Source organism: Myotis lucifugus, unplaced genomic scaffold, assembly GCF_000147115.1.
Source record: "Myotis lucifugus unplaced genomic scaffold, Myoluc2.0 scaffold_33, whole genome shotgun sequence".
Lineage (NCBI taxonomy): Eukaryota > Metazoa > Chordata > Mammalia > Chiroptera > Vespertilionidae > Myotis > Myotis lucifugus.
In genome coordinates this window covers 1,332,414-1,350,501 of record NW_005871081.1, presented here as the reverse complement: position 1 = coordinate 1,350,501, position 18,088 = coordinate 1,332,414, and the positions used below count along the sequence as shown (strand labels likewise).

The 18,088-nt window shown below is 39.5% G+C and overlaps 1 protein-coding gene across 11 annotated transcripts in view; it reads left to right on the top strand.

Moving 5' to 3' along the window:
- The window catches only part of ARHGEF7 (Rho guanine nucleotide exchange factor 7), a 102,539-nt gene that overhangs the window by 62,272 nt on the left and 22,179 nt on the right, over window positions 1-18,088 (top strand). For all 11 annotated transcript variants that reach the window (XM_023752461.1, XM_023752460.1, XM_023752458.1 and 8 more), the window contains 8 exons: window positions 782-904; window positions 6,967-7,105; window positions 7,881-7,940; window positions 8,898-9,044; window positions 11,066-11,152; window positions 14,195-14,273; window positions 14,471-14,610; window positions 17,666-17,890. In XM_023752461.1, coding sequence (XP_023608229.1) covers window positions 782-904; window positions 6,967-7,105; window positions 7,881-7,940; window positions 8,898-9,044; window positions 11,066-11,152; window positions 14,195-14,273; window positions 14,471-14,610; window positions 17,666-17,890 — 1,000 coding nt within the window. The remainder of the gene's footprint in view (window positions 1-781; window positions 905-6,966; window positions 7,106-7,880; window positions 7,941-8,897; window positions 9,045-11,065; window positions 11,153-14,194; window positions 14,274-14,470; window positions 14,611-17,665; window positions 17,891-18,088) is intronic.

Sequence of the window (18,088 nt, the reverse complement as noted above, 5' to 3'; positions counted from 1 at the left end):
TGGTATGCTCAACCAGTGACCTTCTGGTCCACAAAGATAAGTGTCTTGCTGCCTCACAGACCTTTACCCAGCTGTTTGTGGCCCCACCGCTGAAGGGCAGCCCGATTGCAGGGGGCCCCGGTGTGATCTTGGAGTTGGATTTGCCTGCCCAGTTATGACTGCTCATTATATGCTTTTCAGCTTCCAAAGTTGGTTCTTCCAAAGTTTTAGTTCTTTTTGTTCTTGTGAGTTGATGCCTTCTAAAGAATTGAGGCAACCGTCACCCGTCATATAGTGTGGATTTGGGAAGGAGAGCGTTGATAGATGTGCTCAATGTCCAGTCTTCACCTGAAGGAAAGGTGGCTTTTGTACTTTTTATGTGTGTGCATATCTTGATGCTACTTTGGTAGAAAACCGTACTAACCAAATAGTCACATTTTATAATTCTCCTTGTTTCATGCAACATGTGAGGCTTCATGACATCTACTAGTATTTTCCTCACGACCCAAAGAAGCCTAGACTTGGGGGTTTGTAGCTCTGCTATGCACAGGTCCTGGCATCTGGATGGAGGAAAGGTTGGGGGTTAGTTCACTGTTTCGTAGCAGAGCAGCTTTCAAGGTAAGTACTTCTCCCTGCTGTATGCCTGCTTTGAACAGAAATATTCTTGGATTTGGATATTTTGTTTTCATAGAGGTGGTACACAAGGAGGTCTTTCTTGCTCAAAATAATCTGTTTGTTACTTAGCAATTTTCCTTCTGTCTATAAAATTTAGGATTATTTCCTTTGTGTTGCATGTCTCCAGGTTGCCTGAAGCTCAGCAGAGAGTTGGAGGCTGCTTTTTAAATCTGATGCCACAGATGAAAACCTTGTACCTTTCATATTGTGCCAATCACCCATCTGCCGTGAATGTTCTCACAGAGCACAGGTGCGTTCACTTAGACCTCTTACCTGAAAGGAAAGGACTTCTGGGGTACCCTCCAAAATACTAATATTCACTTGATTATTCAACAATGAAAATGTTAATTACCCCTTGAAATTAGTGCCTGAAAAGTACTGGTAAGACGTCTTTGAAATGCATATTAGAATTTGTATAATGGAAAGGTTATTTTTAAATGTCTCCCCTTCAGTCTAGACTAGAGCTCTTTGGACAATGACTTGAAGTTGCTGGTAAGTATTCTGGAATGTAGCTACAAGCTAGATCAGGGTACCAAATCAGTTTTCTTTTAGGCCATAAAACTGGAAGTGCATGAGACAGATTTTCTGTAAAAGATAATATCTCATTTAAAATGAGGGCTGGGTTTTATAGGTATATTTAACATTAAATTGGAGACAATCAGCAACCTGAAACAAAATTAAACACGTGAAACAGAATGTACAGATTTTCTGCTAGGTTGTTAAACAAGGCTGGTCTGTTTCCTGAGAATTCTAAGAAGACTGAGGAATGTTTCAGTCGTTAGCAGATGTTAGCACAAGAGGCACAGATTTTTATTAATAAGTTTTAAAAAATGTTTATGGTTTCTTTTTTGAACCCTTTTAAGCTCGTGGGCCCAGGTCACCTCACATCTGTAAAAATGTCTATTTCATAGGGCTATTGTAAGCATTAAGCAAAATACATGCATAAACTGATCTGAAGTGAGTGAACATGATAAATGCCCTGAAATGAAGCAGCAGTCTTTGACATGTTGATGAACAGAAGGGAGATTAGGATATATAGTGTCCAACAGAAACAAAAAACCCAAAGGACCCCCAATCCCTACTCAATACTTCGCCCTCCCTCACCTTTCCAGGAGGGTGGGCTATGTTAGCACACACCTTTCTGAAACCATGAAACATGCATTCAGTTATGCTCTTGCTGTCTACTCCTGGGAATTAAAAATTAAATGAAATTCCTACAGACTTGAAATGCAAGGATTACATTGTGTTTCTGAAAAGTTTAAAAGGAATTATTGATGCAGTCATAGGGGAGATAAATAGAAAGCAAATAGAATGCTAGGGCAAAATTATGATCTTTTTTATCTTTGCTCTCCATCCCTCTTTTTGTGGGGGAATGCTCTAAGATTGGGTTGGAAGTTTGATGGGAGTGAATAATTTTAGGGAAAGATTCTCACTAAATATTTTTCTCATTAAAGTGAGGATCTGCCCTGAGGATGACATTTAAAGCAAATTCAGACTGTTAAAGTTTCCTAAAATAACATTTCCAAGGAAATGCTTTTGAGTATGTGCTGTTTATCCTCTCTTCTGTACTATTACTTTAATGACTGTGTCATAGCTGAAATGTAAGTGTAGCATTTCCCCAAAATAACAGGGAAAGAATAGATGTTTCTGAGTGGGGAAACTGTGCAGGACTCCTCCGTGTGGCTTGTCCCAGAGTTGGGAGGTGGGTGGAGAAGTCATGCTCTGGCCGTGTAAGCCTTGGAGAGGACGCGGCAGGATGCACTGCCTGTGTGCCCCCCTGAGGTCCCTGAGCAGCCAGAGTCCCCACTCCGTTCACAGGTCAGACCCCACTTCTGAAGCGTAAGTCCATGAATGGAGATGAGGATCGCAGTTGGCTAGTAGCTTCTGTCAGGGTTCACCACTTTTCATTCTGAATCTTAACTTGTAACCTCTTTCCTATGTTTATGCCTGAGTATGTTTTTTAAGGATTAAGTGTAGTGTTTTGAAATTTTCAAATCTTATTTTCAGTCTTATTGGGTTAGTTTAAATTCTGAGTATGAATTTGTGAATACATTCACAGAACCACCAATTCTAGAATTATAGCTGATATGTATCTTTTGCATTATCATATGATAGTAGACATCATATATTCATGGTTGCCTATTTTGAATGAATTATAGGTTTCATAATTTAGTCTGTAAAATGAGTTTTGTTTTCCCCCAGTACTTTAATTGTTACTTTTTGCTTGGCTACAATATAGTTTTCCTTATTTGTGTTTCTTTTGTTGCCTTCTTGCAGCCCACAGTGTCATTTCAGTAAATACAGAGGAGATTCACTGTATAAGGATTGCTCACATCAGTAGAAAGAGCCATTGTTTCGTCAAAATAGCTGTAACCAACTGTTTTATTTTATTGTACTAAATTAAAAAATGAACCATTGATTTATAAAGTTCTGTTTCTTTTCTTAACTGCATATGTTCTGGCATTATAAAAATGTCATATGTATTTTAAAAGATGTTACTTTTGCTTGCAAAAGTTCACTTACATTTTAAGTTGTAGGGTTTTTTTACGGGGATGAGGGGTGATAAGGATAACTTGCTTAGTTTTATTCATATTTCTCAGTTATAACTATAGTTATAAAATATAAAATATAATCCTTAAATATCAAAAGTGACATAAATAGACTTTTCGGTGATTTTCCTGTAGTAGAAAGGCCCTGCATGGATTGTATTTAAAGGAGGGGAAATATACTTCTAGTATCATAAAGTTTTAGTTTTATGCTTGATCAGTTGTTCAATTCTTAGAGAAATGGATATAAAATATAAATTGCTCCTTCTTAAATCCATCATTTTACTCATGCTTTAGGGCAGTGATGGCGAACCTTTTGAGCTCGGTGTGTCAGCATTTTGAAAAACCCTAACTTAACTCTGGTGCCGTGTCACATATAGAAATGTTTTGATATTTGCAACCATAGTAAAACAAAGACTTATATTTTTTATATTTATTTTATATATTTAAATGCCATTTAACAAAGAAAAATCAACCAAAAAAATGAGTTCGCGTGTCACCTCTGACACGCGTGTCATAGGTTCGCCATCACTGCTTTAGGGGTTGACAGAGTGAGTAATTTGAAGAGGAGCATTTCTGAGTAAGGATTTATGAGGAGTGGGGGGGGGGGGGGGGCAGGGAGGGGCACGTGAGTGTGAAAGACAAAGCAGTATGGTATGGTCAGAGGGGCCAGACCAGACACAGTGTGAACCTCTTGGGTTCAGCTGTCCTGCTAGCAGTGAGAACAGAGGCAGTTGCGGTCTTGCTGGGAGTCCTCATCTGTAAACATGCATAATAATCCTTGTGGCACAGGCCCAGAGTGATGCTTATGGGAATCATGTACAGAAGCATTTGCTCTGATGCCCAGCACAGAGTGCTGGTCCCATAGTGTCACTCCCTTCTCTCCGTCCTTTTTCCTGACTGTTCTTTCTGCAGCTCTCACTTCTGCCTGAGCTCAGCAGAGGGTTGGGGGAGGTGGGAGGAAGGCAGCAGGTTGAAGTCAGTCTTGGGGTACTCTTCACTTACCCGCCTATCTCTTGTGGGAAAAGGCAAAATGATAAAACTATGCTAACAGGTACTCCAGGATATTGCTTATAGCTTTTAAATCACTATGACTTCTGGGATGCACACTAGACTAATCACAACAAGGTTCTGAAATATCACTATTCCTGGTTTCAGTAATCCCAGCCCTGTGTTTTTCCTGAGAAAAACATTCTTAGAAAGCACAGAGTTATATACACAGAGATACGGAATTGTGAGTTGGTTACGAAAGCAGGCACACACACAGCCCTAGAAGGAGTTTGACAGCTTCTTTGGTAACATTTTAAATTGCGTCACCATGATGGCTGTCTTAACTGGAAGGACATCATCATGAAGCCTTATTTCTTACAGAAATGAGAAAATGTTTATTTTATGTGTTTTTATAGCTAGGATTATATTTTCACTTTTTTGTAGTTTGCTTTGATTTTTATAATATCTCCTAAATGGTATATGTGTTTGTTTATTTAAAAAGTTGATATTAAAGACATGTATGTGTAGATAAATCAGTAGATAGATAGCTGGCACTATTAACATTATTACTGTATTTTTTATGCAGTCCAGGAATACACTCTGATTTTTTATATTTACTTATTAAATATATTTTTATTGATTTCAGAGAGGAAAGGAGAGAGAGAGGGAAGTGGAAACATCAATGATGAAAGAGAATCATTGATTGGCTGCCTCCTGCACGCCCCACACTGGGGATCGAGCCTGCAACCCTGGCATGTGCCCTGACCGGTAATGGAACCGTGACCTCCTGGTTCATAGGTCGACGCTCAACCACTGAGCCGTACCGACTGGGCTGCATTCTGATTTTAAATGCAATGTACCTTGCTTACTTAACCAGGTCCCCCGAGTTGTCACAAACTTGAATTTAGATAGTAGTAGTCTTCTAAAGAGGTCTTACATGCTTAAGCAAAGTAAGGCTAATTTCCTAGTGATTAATTAATTTGTTTTCAAGCTGATATTTGAAACCTTATATTTCTAAGTTGGTTTAGTTAAGTAAGATGATTTCTCCTTTATTTTTATTTTTTTTAAATATATTTTATTAATTTTTTACAGAGAGGAAGGTAGAGGGATAGAGAGCTAGAAACACCGATGAGAGAGAAACATCGATCAGCTGCCTCCCGCACACCTCCCACTGGGGATGTGCCTGCAACAAGGTACATGCCCCTGACCGGAATTGAACCTGGGACCTTTCAGTCTGCAGGCTGACGCTCTATCCACTGAGCCAAACCAGTGAGGGCTGATTTCTCCTTTAGATGCATCACTGTGGTCAGTTGAGGATGGGATAAGAGGTGGGGAGTACCAACACCAATTTTTGCTCTCACACCTTCTCACAATAAAATCCTTTTAGGTTGAACCATAGGAAAGTGTTATAGTCACCACTTTTGAGCTGACATTTTCAAATGGTTTATCTTAAATTTTGTAAGGAGCCCTTGGAGTGGCTGCTGGTCCTAAGAAGTTTGGGCAGGGGGCCAATTAGACCTGGGTGGGTGGAGGGATGGAGGAAGTGAGGCAGCAGCTGGGTCCCTGTGGTCAGATTCAGGTAACCTACATTGAGGGCGAATGTGTTCAGTTATTCTTTAGCATCTTATTTTATGGCTTCATTTATAATGCTCTTCCTAATAGTTGACATGGAGCCTCGGAGTTCACTCTCTTCTCTTCCCAGTGGGTGACCTGACCTGGTGCCTCTTTTCTCCCAGCCTGTCTATCCCTCAGTTTCCCATGTCTGGAATGACATGTGCAGCAACAGTGAGGAACACAGATCCAGGTCCTCACATGGATCCTAAACATCATTTGTCCTGCAGTGGAGAGACAGAAACGCAGAGTTTCAGCCACTGATACGAGTCATAAATGTGTCAATGACAGAGGTTGACTCCCATTGCACTCCTGGCCATCCTGGGTCATTCTAAACCTAGGGCTGCTGAATTGGATATGATATTCATGGCAAACAGTGTATGCATGATACTACAGGGCTCAGGAGGGCATTGTTTGTTGTAAAAGGTACACGAATAATAGTGAAGTTGAGGGTGAAAAAGTAGTAAAATATTACAAACTTCTTTTTAAGCTTTTTAGAGTTCTGAATATATATAGTCAGTTTTCTCAACATTAAATGGGAACAACTTTATTTGATAATGTATGGATTTGATGAAATATTGATGTGGAAATATTTTTGAAATTTTAAAACTTAAATAAATATTAAGTATTTTATTGTGCCACATTGTGCACTCTAAAGGAAATACTGTTGCTCTCACAAGTGCTTTAGGTTGCAGTCGATGTTCAGGGGATGTTGGGTGGACTGATAAACGTCTGGAGTGTTAACGCTCTGATTCAGGTTATTAGAGTTTTAAAGCATTTTTCTCCTCTTACATTTTTTACCATTTTGAAGTTCCCATATAATTGGAATCTATTTGAGCTCTAAGACTGCACACTTACATTTGACCCTTCTGTATGAAATTGGCTTGTTGAAATGACCTTTCTTGAGTAGAATTGTATAGGTGACTACATGTATTCTATATTATGCACAATTGTTTTTACTCATAATGAGAGACGTAACATGAACCTTCTGGGGTTTCCTTTGGTGTTTTGAAATAACCAGCACATGTTTGGTTAGAAAAACTATAGTTTTGACAATATAAATGGTATGCTGTTATATTTTTGCTAGTGGGATAAGGGAGCGTCACTATGGTGAACTCTTAACAGCAGTGTCTTATTCTTTCATTGCTTGCGGCTTGTTGCTTAGTGAGGAGTTGGGAGAGTTCATGGAGATGAAAGGTGCCAACAGTCCGGGGATTCTCGTGTTGACCACTGGCCTCAGCAAACCATTCATGCGTCTGGATAAGTACCCCACTCTGCTCAAGGAACTCGAGAGACACATGGAGGTACTGCTTATCACATGTCTGTCCCTGGAGTCCATTAGCCACTGTAAGAGAAATTATTAATGATTTACTTTGGAATCAACAAAAAGAGTTTACCAAGGTTTTTTAATTCAGTGGATTTTCCAAATGATTTTTTTAAGTATTAATTTTTTTCTCCTTATCCCAGCTCCTTTATTTCCTTTTTCACCCACTGCTGCTGATAGAAAAAGTTTCAAAAGGTAGAAAATGCTAATAGCATTGAAGAGTCCTAGCAGGAACATTTAGCTACAATTATTAAGTGCATAAGTTGTGGAGTAATATAATGTAAAAGCATCATTTAATTAAAGATAGGTATTTATCTTATTTCTGAAAAACAGGCTGTGAGCCTTGCAGAAGTTTGGGTTTGGTGAACTATTGGCTAGGGTTTGGTGAGCTTTTCCTGTCAAGGGCAGGCCATTGGTCTTCTCCACAACTGCTCGCCTGCTGCCAAGGCAGGAGAGCCGAGTATTAGGAGTGGGTGTGGTGTGTGCTGTCTGCATTCACCACAGCAGATGTTGCTCTCCTGACTCCAGCTCCAGCTCTTGGCTTCTCTCTTCGAATGATTGTTTCCCCTAAGGCCACTGGCTCCATGATTCCCTTAAAGAATAAGAGGCGGCACTTTAATGCTGGGAAAAATAGGACATATAGGATATATTACAGGTTGAAAAGTATTGGAAGATTCAGTAGAGTCTATAGAGAATGTCTTTTTAAGAAAAAGCTTTTCATTATAAAAGCTAATGGTGTGTTTCTTTTACTCAAGGATTATCATCCGGATAGACAAGATATTCAAAAATCCATGACTGCCTTCAAAAACCTTTCAGTAAGTGATTAAGCATATTATGGAGTGTTTTTTCTTACATAGTATTATGGCAAATGAATGCAGAAAAACTGTTTATCAGCTAAAAAAGTTAGATAATAAAAAAAAAAATTACCGCCCTAACCGGTTTGGCTCAGTGGATAGAGCGTTGGCCTGCGGACTGAAAGGTCCCAGGTTTGATTCTGGTCAAGGGCATGTACCTTGGTTGCGGGCACATCCCCAGTAGTGGGTGTGCAGGAGGCAGCTGATTGATGTTTCTCTCTCATCGATGTTTCTAACTCTCTATCCCTCTCCCTTCCTCTCTGTAAAAAATCAATAAAATATATTTTTAAAAAAAATTACCTGTGAAGTATAATTAAGGTTTACTCTGGTGAAATAAAAATAAGCATACATAGTAGTTATTCCATGACTGGTAAGTTCTCATGCTTTACTAGCTTTGGAGACTAGAACAATGAAATGATAATTGTTTAAATTTTTTTAAAGGCTCCACATATTTGATGCATTAGCTACCTGAAAATGACTTACACATGTTTTAGCCTTCATCCAGTCAGTGTCTTTAGTGATAGAGTAAGAAATGGAATACTGGTGGTTCCATTTTATTTTTTGTCTGCTGTCTTATTGACTGTGTTTCTGAGATACACACCTTATAGCATAAATGCTACTTATCTTTTTTCCCCTCTTAGTCTTCTATATTGGCAGATATTAACAAAATCAGAAAATATTTTTCTTGTCCAGTCTGCATTTTTTCTTCCATAAGTGGCAAAATATGCTATATTTTTCTAAAACAGTGTTTCTTATTTCAAAGGTTTGCCTCTCTGGACTTGATTCCATGCTTGTGAATTAAACACATTGTTCAGTAGATTACGTGTCTTAAGAAGAATTAAGATACAAAGCAATATGGCCAAAACTTACAATTCTGGAAGTTTGTCTCTTTTAATAGTGTTTTACTATGTTTTCCAGGCCCAGTGTCAAGACGTACGGAAAAGGAAAGAGCTGGAGTTGCAGATCCTGACGGAAGCCATCCGGAGCTGGGAGGGAGATGACATTAAGACCCTGGGCAACGTCATTTACATGTCCCAGGTCATGATTCAGTGTGCCGGAAGTGAGGTACTGTCATGCAAGTGTGCAGAGAGGATGGGAACAGCAGTGGAAGAAACACATGCCATGGAAGGGACACCAGCCATGTGCTGTTGGACTTCGTTCTTATTCTAGTTTCTCAGTTGTTTTCCCTGAAACCATTAAAAAGTCTCGGATAAAAATTAAGAGCTGAACATAATTTGCATTAAATGTTTTTATGTTTTATAAATGCTTTTTAAGTTTTCTTAGTGACAGTCAAGATATGTTTTGATGATTGTGTGATACAAGATTTTAAAGGACTACCAAATGATGACAACATTTTAATAGGACTCCTAGCTTATAATTTGTCTACTTTTTGTCCTTGCCAAATATAAAAGTGGTTTCCGGTATGTTAGCAAGGCTTAGCTGGCTGTGGACTACTTGACCAGTTAAGATGCAGCCAAGAGCAGTTATGATCAAAGTCTATATCAGTGTCAACTAAGAGATGGTGTCAGGAGAGGATTTTAGATCCCTCGTTAGTAGTCCAGTTTGGCAAATGTCTGCCACAGAGAAGTATGGGCTTCTGGCCATGGGCTTCTTACCAACACTGCCATTCCAGGAAATCTGTTTTCCATGGTTAGATCATTATACTGTTCTATTATCTAATACTAATTGACATTTGCTTATGGGAATCACAGGTTTGGTTTAAGTGAGAGATGAAACCAGATCCTTGTGCTATCCCCACACAGGGAAATTTGAGCAGTTTGTGTTTCAGTATTCACAAGTTACATCTTCATTGGGTCACTAAGCTAGTACCTCTTTATGAATTCTGTTTTACCTTTATAAAAAATTATCAACATGATCAAAATATGCTCACTACCCATTTCAAACATGACATTTTTAGGGCAGTAAGAAAAGTGAAACTTGTACTCACAATGCACATTCCTTCCTGCCTATGAAATTAAAAAATGATATCAGCCCACTAGTTGTTAATTTGGGTATCATAAGAAATCATGACTTTCTAATAGACTACAATGATTAAAGAAAACAACCCAAATCTTAATTCTTTTTTTTAAGTTATGCACTTTTAAATTTTATTTAAAAAATCTATAGAAACATTTCTCAGTGTTTTCTTTATAATATTAGATCTAGAAAACATTCACTCAAAAAAAAAGATTTAAAGTTATAATGATGACTGAAAAGATAATAATATCCCTGTTTCCCTCCCTCCCTTCCACTTTCTGTAAAAATCAATGGGAAAAAAATCCTCCCGTGAGGATTAACAAAAAAAGGAAATAGAAAAAGGAGGGGAATATAATAAGTACTTTTCAACAACTTCTTTAGAGTATAGAATGTCTTTTTCAAGGCACTTTGCATGTGGCTGATGTTCTGAAGGCTACTTGGAGACATGGCTTCCTAGTATCATTTTGCCTTTGTGGGCAGTGGTTAAATGGCAACTTGTGACAAAGGCTATCTGCATGTTCCTTCTGTGTCTCCTTTTAGGTTCTGGGAATTTTTGTCCTTTAGTTGTGGTCTCTGGGGCTTTACTTACCTTATGGAAGTGAATGATTTCTAACACATAAATAATGCTTTTAAGCCTTTCGTGTACACTAGATTAAGTTTACGGGATGGATGCGAACAACATTAAATTGATATATCGGGAGTTATAGGGAAGTGCCAGGAATTATTAATAGACCAAAATTGATTTTGATGTTTTATTTTACCCACTTTTTAGCATGAAAGGTCCACCTATTTCCCCTCCTCCCACTAAAATTTTACAAGTTCTTTTGTTGTTTTTTCCTCGATCACAAAAATAAAATTTTAGATTAATTATAAAAAGAGTTAATGGCAACACTAAATCCCTTAACCAAATTTTTAAAAAAGATGTTACATGGGCTACTTGTGAGTCTAATAATTCATTCTAATTTTGTTTCCATTTAATATAGCTAATGTAATTTGGTAGAAATACCTAAATGGAAAATATAATGCAATGTTTCAGAAGATTTAGTTTAAATATTTGTTTTCACATCTGTAAATACATGTTTTTGGATTTATTTGTTCTTTTACTTTAGGAAAAGAATGAAAGATATCTTCTACTCTTCCCAAATATTTTGCTTATGTTGTCTGCCAGTCCCAGGATGAGTGGTTTTATCTATCAGGTAAAACACATTTTAAATTTATTTTTTATTGTGTGTCTGAGAATCATTTCCAGGCATATTTTGAATATTTTCATTAAATAGTAGCTATCCCTATTTATGCGTTGTGTTTAGTGTTATGTGTATAGTGTTATACATTCAAATATGTACATACATCTCCTGTCTGTGTATTTTGATGTCACTGTACAAACATCCTGGTATTAATCCTAAGCGAAAAAAGAAGGAAACAAATGAAACTGACAGAACTATCTCCTAAGGGCACAGATCCTGAGGTGCAGGGTAAGCTGTGCCACCCCCTAAAGTCATATTTGCAGTTGCCACTTCTTTCCTGGTCATTGTGCCATCATAGGTGCCACTGTGGGTTGGGCTGGGCTTCAGACTGAGACGCTTCATAAGCAGTATAGCACTGTAAGAGGCATTGGCAGATGTCAGGTGTTATAAGTAGTAGTAAATGATCATTTATCCTCTTTATACTAGTGTTCTGTAATTTCACTGATTTTCTTTGAGAAGATATGAGAGCTGATTTAAATGAAAACACAGGGCGGATCTTTTCTGTTTTTTTGTTTTTTGTTTTTTCGGTGGTTGTTTTTTTTACACAGTCATCCCTTGGTATCTGCAAGGGACTGGTTCCAGGACTCCCTCTCAGATACCAAAATCCATGGATGCTGCTCAAGTCTCATATAAAATGGCATGGAGCAGTGCTTACAGTCGGCCCTCCCCATCCTCGGGTTCCCAGTCATGGATAGAAGATACTGTTTTTGATCTGCAGTTGATTGAATCTGTGGATGTAAAACCGATGGATAGGGAGGTCCGACTGTAATTTACAATGCTGGTATTGAGCAGATTATATTTTCCCTGTATGTCTAATAGGTGCTTCCAGAAAGGTTGTATTCCCTTTTTTCTGTGTAGTTAGAGAAGCTAATGCCTTTCCCATCAGTATGTAAAGGCCTGGCCAGTCACCAGATACTGCTTCAGCAGAAGTCACCACTTCGTTTCCTTTGAGTTGCATTTCTTCAGAATAGTGGGTTGTTTCATATTGTCCGCAACAAGAACACTGGTGAATCCTCAGTCAAAAGTGTCTACAGCTTGTTTATATCTCCAGAAAGCTTTATCTGCCATCCAGAGAGTTGTCATCACACAGTTATTCCAAAAGGAGCACTTTAAAGTTGATAAAGCAAATATATATGGACAAACCCAGAAAAATAATACCTCTTGATTTGTAAGTCTGTTTCTGAGCAGTTGTTTAGATATAGCAGCTACTTGGGTTCCCTCAAACTGGCAGCTCCTGCTTTGTTAAATGACCCTGATAAACATAAAGCAGAGTCCTTTATTGTCAGCACTCTCTGGCTTCATGTTTCCTATCTTAAGAGACTGAATGGGGCCCTCCTCTGGCCTGAGGAAGCAGAGGTTGCCCTTTGGGTCAGGCCAGGCCCCTATGGATGACCAGGCTGGTGAGTTTGCTCTGGATGTTGGCATTGATGTGCCGCGGGAGGTCAGACCACGTGTGTGACCTGTTTTCCCACTCTGCACAGTTTCCTGGGAGGCGTCGCTCTCTGAGTGCTGTGACCTATGTATTGTGAATATTTATATCTGGCTTTGACGGACATTAGAAAGCATTAAATCTAGCAGTAACCGGAACATTCTATCCCTTGGTGTTGATTTACTAGGTTAAAAGCAGTCACACAGCTTTATTTCTGTAGGACTTCTCAAAGCTACTAATACACTTGTGTGCATTACGAATCTTGGAAAGGAGTGCACAGTATACAGCATTTTTCAAATTCATCCGACCCTAGAAGGACCAAGTACTGGCTAATGTTTCACCACCAAATGCCAGGACAGGCTTTCTCGGTGGACTGGATCGTTCTAGTTCCATGAGCTGTAGGAGGATGTTCAGCAGCACTTCTGGCCTGCTTCCCTATATGTATCGGGAGCACCCACATCTCTGTGACTTTGCCGGTATCCTCCGCAGGGCAGCCCTTCCTTCCTCTGTACCTTGTGAGAACTACTACTTTCGGAGGTGCTGAGAGAGTCCTCCACAGGTGACTTGGCCCAAACGCTGTTAGACTTTTCCTAAAGACTTGGTTGATCACCAGGTACCATAGTATATCCATGAAGATGTTTGGTCTACACTAGCCCATATACCCAACTCCATGTGCTATGACTGGCTAGGCTACCGAGGCAAGAAAGGTGGTCATTGACCATACAGCCACAACACAATCATTGGATCAAGAAGACATGGTAACTTTTTGTGTACTAATCCTGTAAACCAAAAGTGAAAATAAGTGGTGTGTGCTGTTTGAAACCAGGGATGTCTTCTTAAGGGTGGATGGTTTTTTTGTCAGGACCAAGTTTCAGGCACCTTTTGGTGTGAACCAAATGTCTGTGACGTTTTGGGTAGGACCAAATGCCCTGCCTGGCTATTTGCAGTCCTTTTCTGGTGTCTCCCCGGTAGCATTTCCTATTTCAGTTCCCAAGTCCTCTATTTTCAGAATGGACAGGTTGGCTGCTGTTTTCTGCATTTTGTGCAGCGCTCAGCACAGCTGCTGACTTCCTGTCTGGTGGACAATCAAGTATAACTTGTACAGTTCCTCTTGCCCCAGTTTCCCCCTATTTTGCCTTCAAACATGGAACTTTCTCTGCATTTCTTTATGAGGCAAATCTGTGCTTCCTTTTCATAAACATGTCATTTAAAATAGCTACCATAGACGCTAGTGTGTTTTTTTTTAATCATAATATGTAATGTTTTTGTGTCCTCACATTTATGTTTAGAGTAACTCACCAGTTGGAATTTATTTGTGTTCTAGTTTGCTGCTCTGTACCTTTTTGCTAAGGCTCAGTTTGTTGATTATAGTATTATGATTACTTATTTGAGATAGAGGCTTTTTGTGTTATACATGTATCTGGTACAAACAAGACAGCTTTTGTGGTTTACAAATGCAGTTCCTCTGCCATTTCTAAAATTATTAGTATTTACTTTAGTAACGGTACCTTCTTTACTAGAAAAGCACTAATTGTGTTTTTTTTTGTGGGGGGGCTCTTTTTTAGGGAAAGCTACCAACGACAGGAATGACAATCACAAAGCTTGAGGACAGTGAAAATCATAGAAATGCATTTGAAATATCAGGTGATAGGCAAAAACCTTGCGGACGCTATCTGTCATGGTGATGAGAGGCAGCTTACCATCTGTGTGCAGATTCTTGCTTGACTATTTCAGAGGGCTGATGTTTAACTTTGTTGAATTATACTCTGGGTGTGTGTATGTGCATGTGTGTGCTTTCTACCAATTTTCCAATTTCAGCCCGTTTTTCTCATCTCTTCTAGGGAGCATGATTGAGCGGATATTAGTATCATGCAACAACCAGCAGGATCTTCATGAATGGGTGGACCATCTACAGAAGCAAACGAAAGTCACATCTGTCAGCACTCCCCCCATTAAGCCTCATTCTGTGCCGTCTCATACCGTAAGGACCCCATACTTCTGCCTCCAAACTCCAGGGTCAGCTTTTGGTTGAGTTGTCAGCAAGTGGTCAAGTAATTTAAAACATTATCAATATCTTGATCAAGAATGCACAATACTTGCCTTGTACTTCTCTGCAAATATTTGCTTATTTCCATTGAGTAGTGAATAGCTTCGCAGTGGTCAGACTTGTGAAACAGCCCTAAGTTGTGCTTCGTCACATCCAGTCAGTGGCACTCGGGCAGGAGTCTGCTGCCGTGCTCAGATGGGCCTCAGAGAGTAAGGTACTGGGGTTTTTAACTGAAACTTAAAGAGTGTGCTTTTTCTGAGAAGTTTATTTATTTTGTTTCATCAAAAAATAAGTATTTATGATGATGAAAAGGACCAGATTCATGTTGAAGGCATTAAAATGTAATTTTTGACTCATTATTTTGATTTTAAGAAAACCACTTCTACTTAGAAAAGCTCAACAGCTCAGCTCATCGGTTTTTTAGATACGTAAACCTTTCAAAATAGATCAGTACCAAAGTGTCATTTTTTAAAACTTCTCTTTATTGGTGTTTTTTTGCTTAAGATATTGCATCATTTGTCATTCTTTACCAAACAATATTGAAGAACCAGGCATACCTTTTTACAAATGACTTACGATTACATAGCATTTCCAGTTGGTAGGTTTCTCTCACATCCTTAGATTGTTATGATCTTTGTCAGGACGTTTCCTACCATGTAGTTCGCTTCTGCATTCGTTATCCTTGGCATTAAAGTTTTAGCTCAGGAAGGGTGGCTGTAGCATAGCATTCTGGTCATGATATCATCTTACTCGAAATCTCTCAACAGTATGGAGGCTAAAACTGCTCATTTCCTTTAGCTGACATGTCATTTTGAATGACTCTGCCATTTATAACTCCATACTTTAAAAAATATTAAAGATGCCCTAACCGGTTTGGCTCAGTGGATAGAGCATCGGCCTGCGGACTCAAGGGTCCCAGGTTCGATTCGGGTCAAGGGCATGTACCTTGGTTGTGGGCACATACCCAGTAGGGAGTGTGCAAGAGGCAGCTGATCGATGTTTCTAACTCTCTATCCCTCTCCCTTCCTCTCTGTAAAAAAATCAATAAAATATATAAAAAATATATTAAAGATGCTTAGCTTTCATGGTACTAAACTTACTTCAAAGGCATGTATGTATGTGTGTGTTTATAAAGAAAAATGAAAGTGCCTTTTCATTCAAATTGTTAGTAACAGTCTGAAACTAAGCTTTATAAAATTTCATTTCAGGTAAAAGCTTTTTCTATTTGGACCCTGGCCTCTCATATTCCTTTTCATGTCACCCAGTGGCAAGGGAGGTGCCCATCAGCAGGGATTTTAAGTCCCCACTCTGTGGATGGCGCTGTTCCTCACATACAGGCTTTTGAAATGTGCCTTCTTTAGGGAACTTCTTTTTGGGGGGAATTGAGTGTTCTCCCTGTGTTCTGTCCATATCTAACTTGAATAATATTCTAGTTTTAGCACGAAGCATACCTCTTTTGACTTTTTTGAGGAAGGAGAAATACCACCAAGTATTACTTACTACTACATTATTGCTAGAAGGGATGTTTTGCATAATTTTATTCTTTTGTGAATTTTTTTTTTGAAAAATTTTTATAGTAGTTGTGTAGCAAATGACAAGCACTGACACACACACCAGGACAGGCCCGTGGTTTCTGCAGAAAGTTTGTTCTTAAATATGGGGGCATCAGCTAGAGCCAGGGTTTTCTTATTTTAAACATGTGTTTCAAATATTGTTCAGCTTTCTTTCCTTTTTTTTAAGAAATTTTTTTAAAATGTATTTTTTATTGATTTCGGAGAGGAAGGAAGAGGGAGAGAGAGATAGAAACATCAATGATGAGAGAGAATCATTGATCAACTGCCTCCTGTACGCCCCCACTGGAGATCGAGCCCGCAACTCGGGCATGTGCCCTTGACCAGAATCGAACCTGGGACCCTTCAGTCTGTGGGCCAACGTTCTATTCACTGAGCCAAACCAGCTAGGGCTAAAAAATATATTTTTATTGATTTCAGAGAGGAAGGGAGTGGGGGGAAGGAGGGGAAGGGGTGGAGAGAAACATCAGTGATGAGAGAGCATCATTGATTGGCTGCCTCCTGCACACCTCCTATTGGGGATCAAGCCTGTAACCCGGGCATGTGCCCTGATCTGGAATCCAACTGTGACCTCTTGCTTGGTTCCTGGGTCGATGCTCAACCACTGACCCACACAGGCTGGGTTGTTCAACTTTCTAATAATGGCTTCACTCAGGTTTACAGATCACAGAATCACTCAGCTCTTGCTCCTGTTAAGCATGCCTTATTGCTTTGGGTCATTGGCTAATTTTGAATTACTTAATTTATTTAACATTTTCTTATTTAATTGTCACTGTGATGGGTTTTCCAGTAATATAAACTCCAGTGATCAAGCCTTCTGAGAAGTTAGATTTCTATAACTTTGTTTTGATTAAAGTTAATCAAATAATTTGTTTTATTCCAGAGAGTGGCAATTTTTTCCTATAAATAAACCAGGTAGTAAATATTTTCAGCATTACAGGCAATATGGTCTCTGTAACACAAAAGCAGCTATCAACAGAAGTGGGCCTGGCTGTGCCACTCTTTAGTTAAACAAAACCTGGGGTCAGGTCCAAGCTTTGCCCGCTCCTAAATCACAGGCACTGAATAACAGCTGACTGGGGAGGATTACCCTCCCCCATAATCTTGCTCCTAGTAGAATTCTGATATAGTATATATTAAATGAAATGCCTTTTTGCAAATGTTAATCCATGGCAAATAAAGTGTGTGAGTGTGTCCGGGTTTAGGCCCCAGCATCCTGCTGCCTCCTAACCAGGCTAGGCCGCAGCCTGAAGCAGATCTTGGGGTATCACAGAGTCTAACTGCTTGGAGAAATGATAATCTGGGGGTTATTTCGTTGGGTGCATTTTTTAAAATTAGCGAACTAAGTGTATTTGATTGAGGTTTCTTTGATGGTGAATGTTCTCTTTTTGCTTTTTCTTGTTCTTTTCCTTGGGTAGCTCCCCACCCATTCGATCACCCCATCCAGCAAGCATGCAGACAGCAAGTCGGTGCCACTGACGCCTGCCTACCACACACTGCCCCATCCCTCCCACCACGGCACCCCACACACGACCATCAACTGGGGGCCCCTGGAGCCTCCGAAGACCCCGAAGCCATGGAGTCTGAGCTGTCTGCGACCCGCACCTCCCCTCCGGCCCTCAGCTGCTCTCTGCTACAAGGAGGTGAGGTCTGAGCGAAAGTGAGCGCGACCTGACATCTGGACGTGTCAGGTTGGTTGTGCTGTGCTTCATTCCAGTAAATTCAGAAATAATGGAAAAATCACGAATTTCTACCTGTGACATAAAAGTGCAGCTCAGCTTCTTTGAACTGTGAAGGGTCTACCTTTCTTTATTGTCATTTCCTTCTGTTTAGGGGCCTGG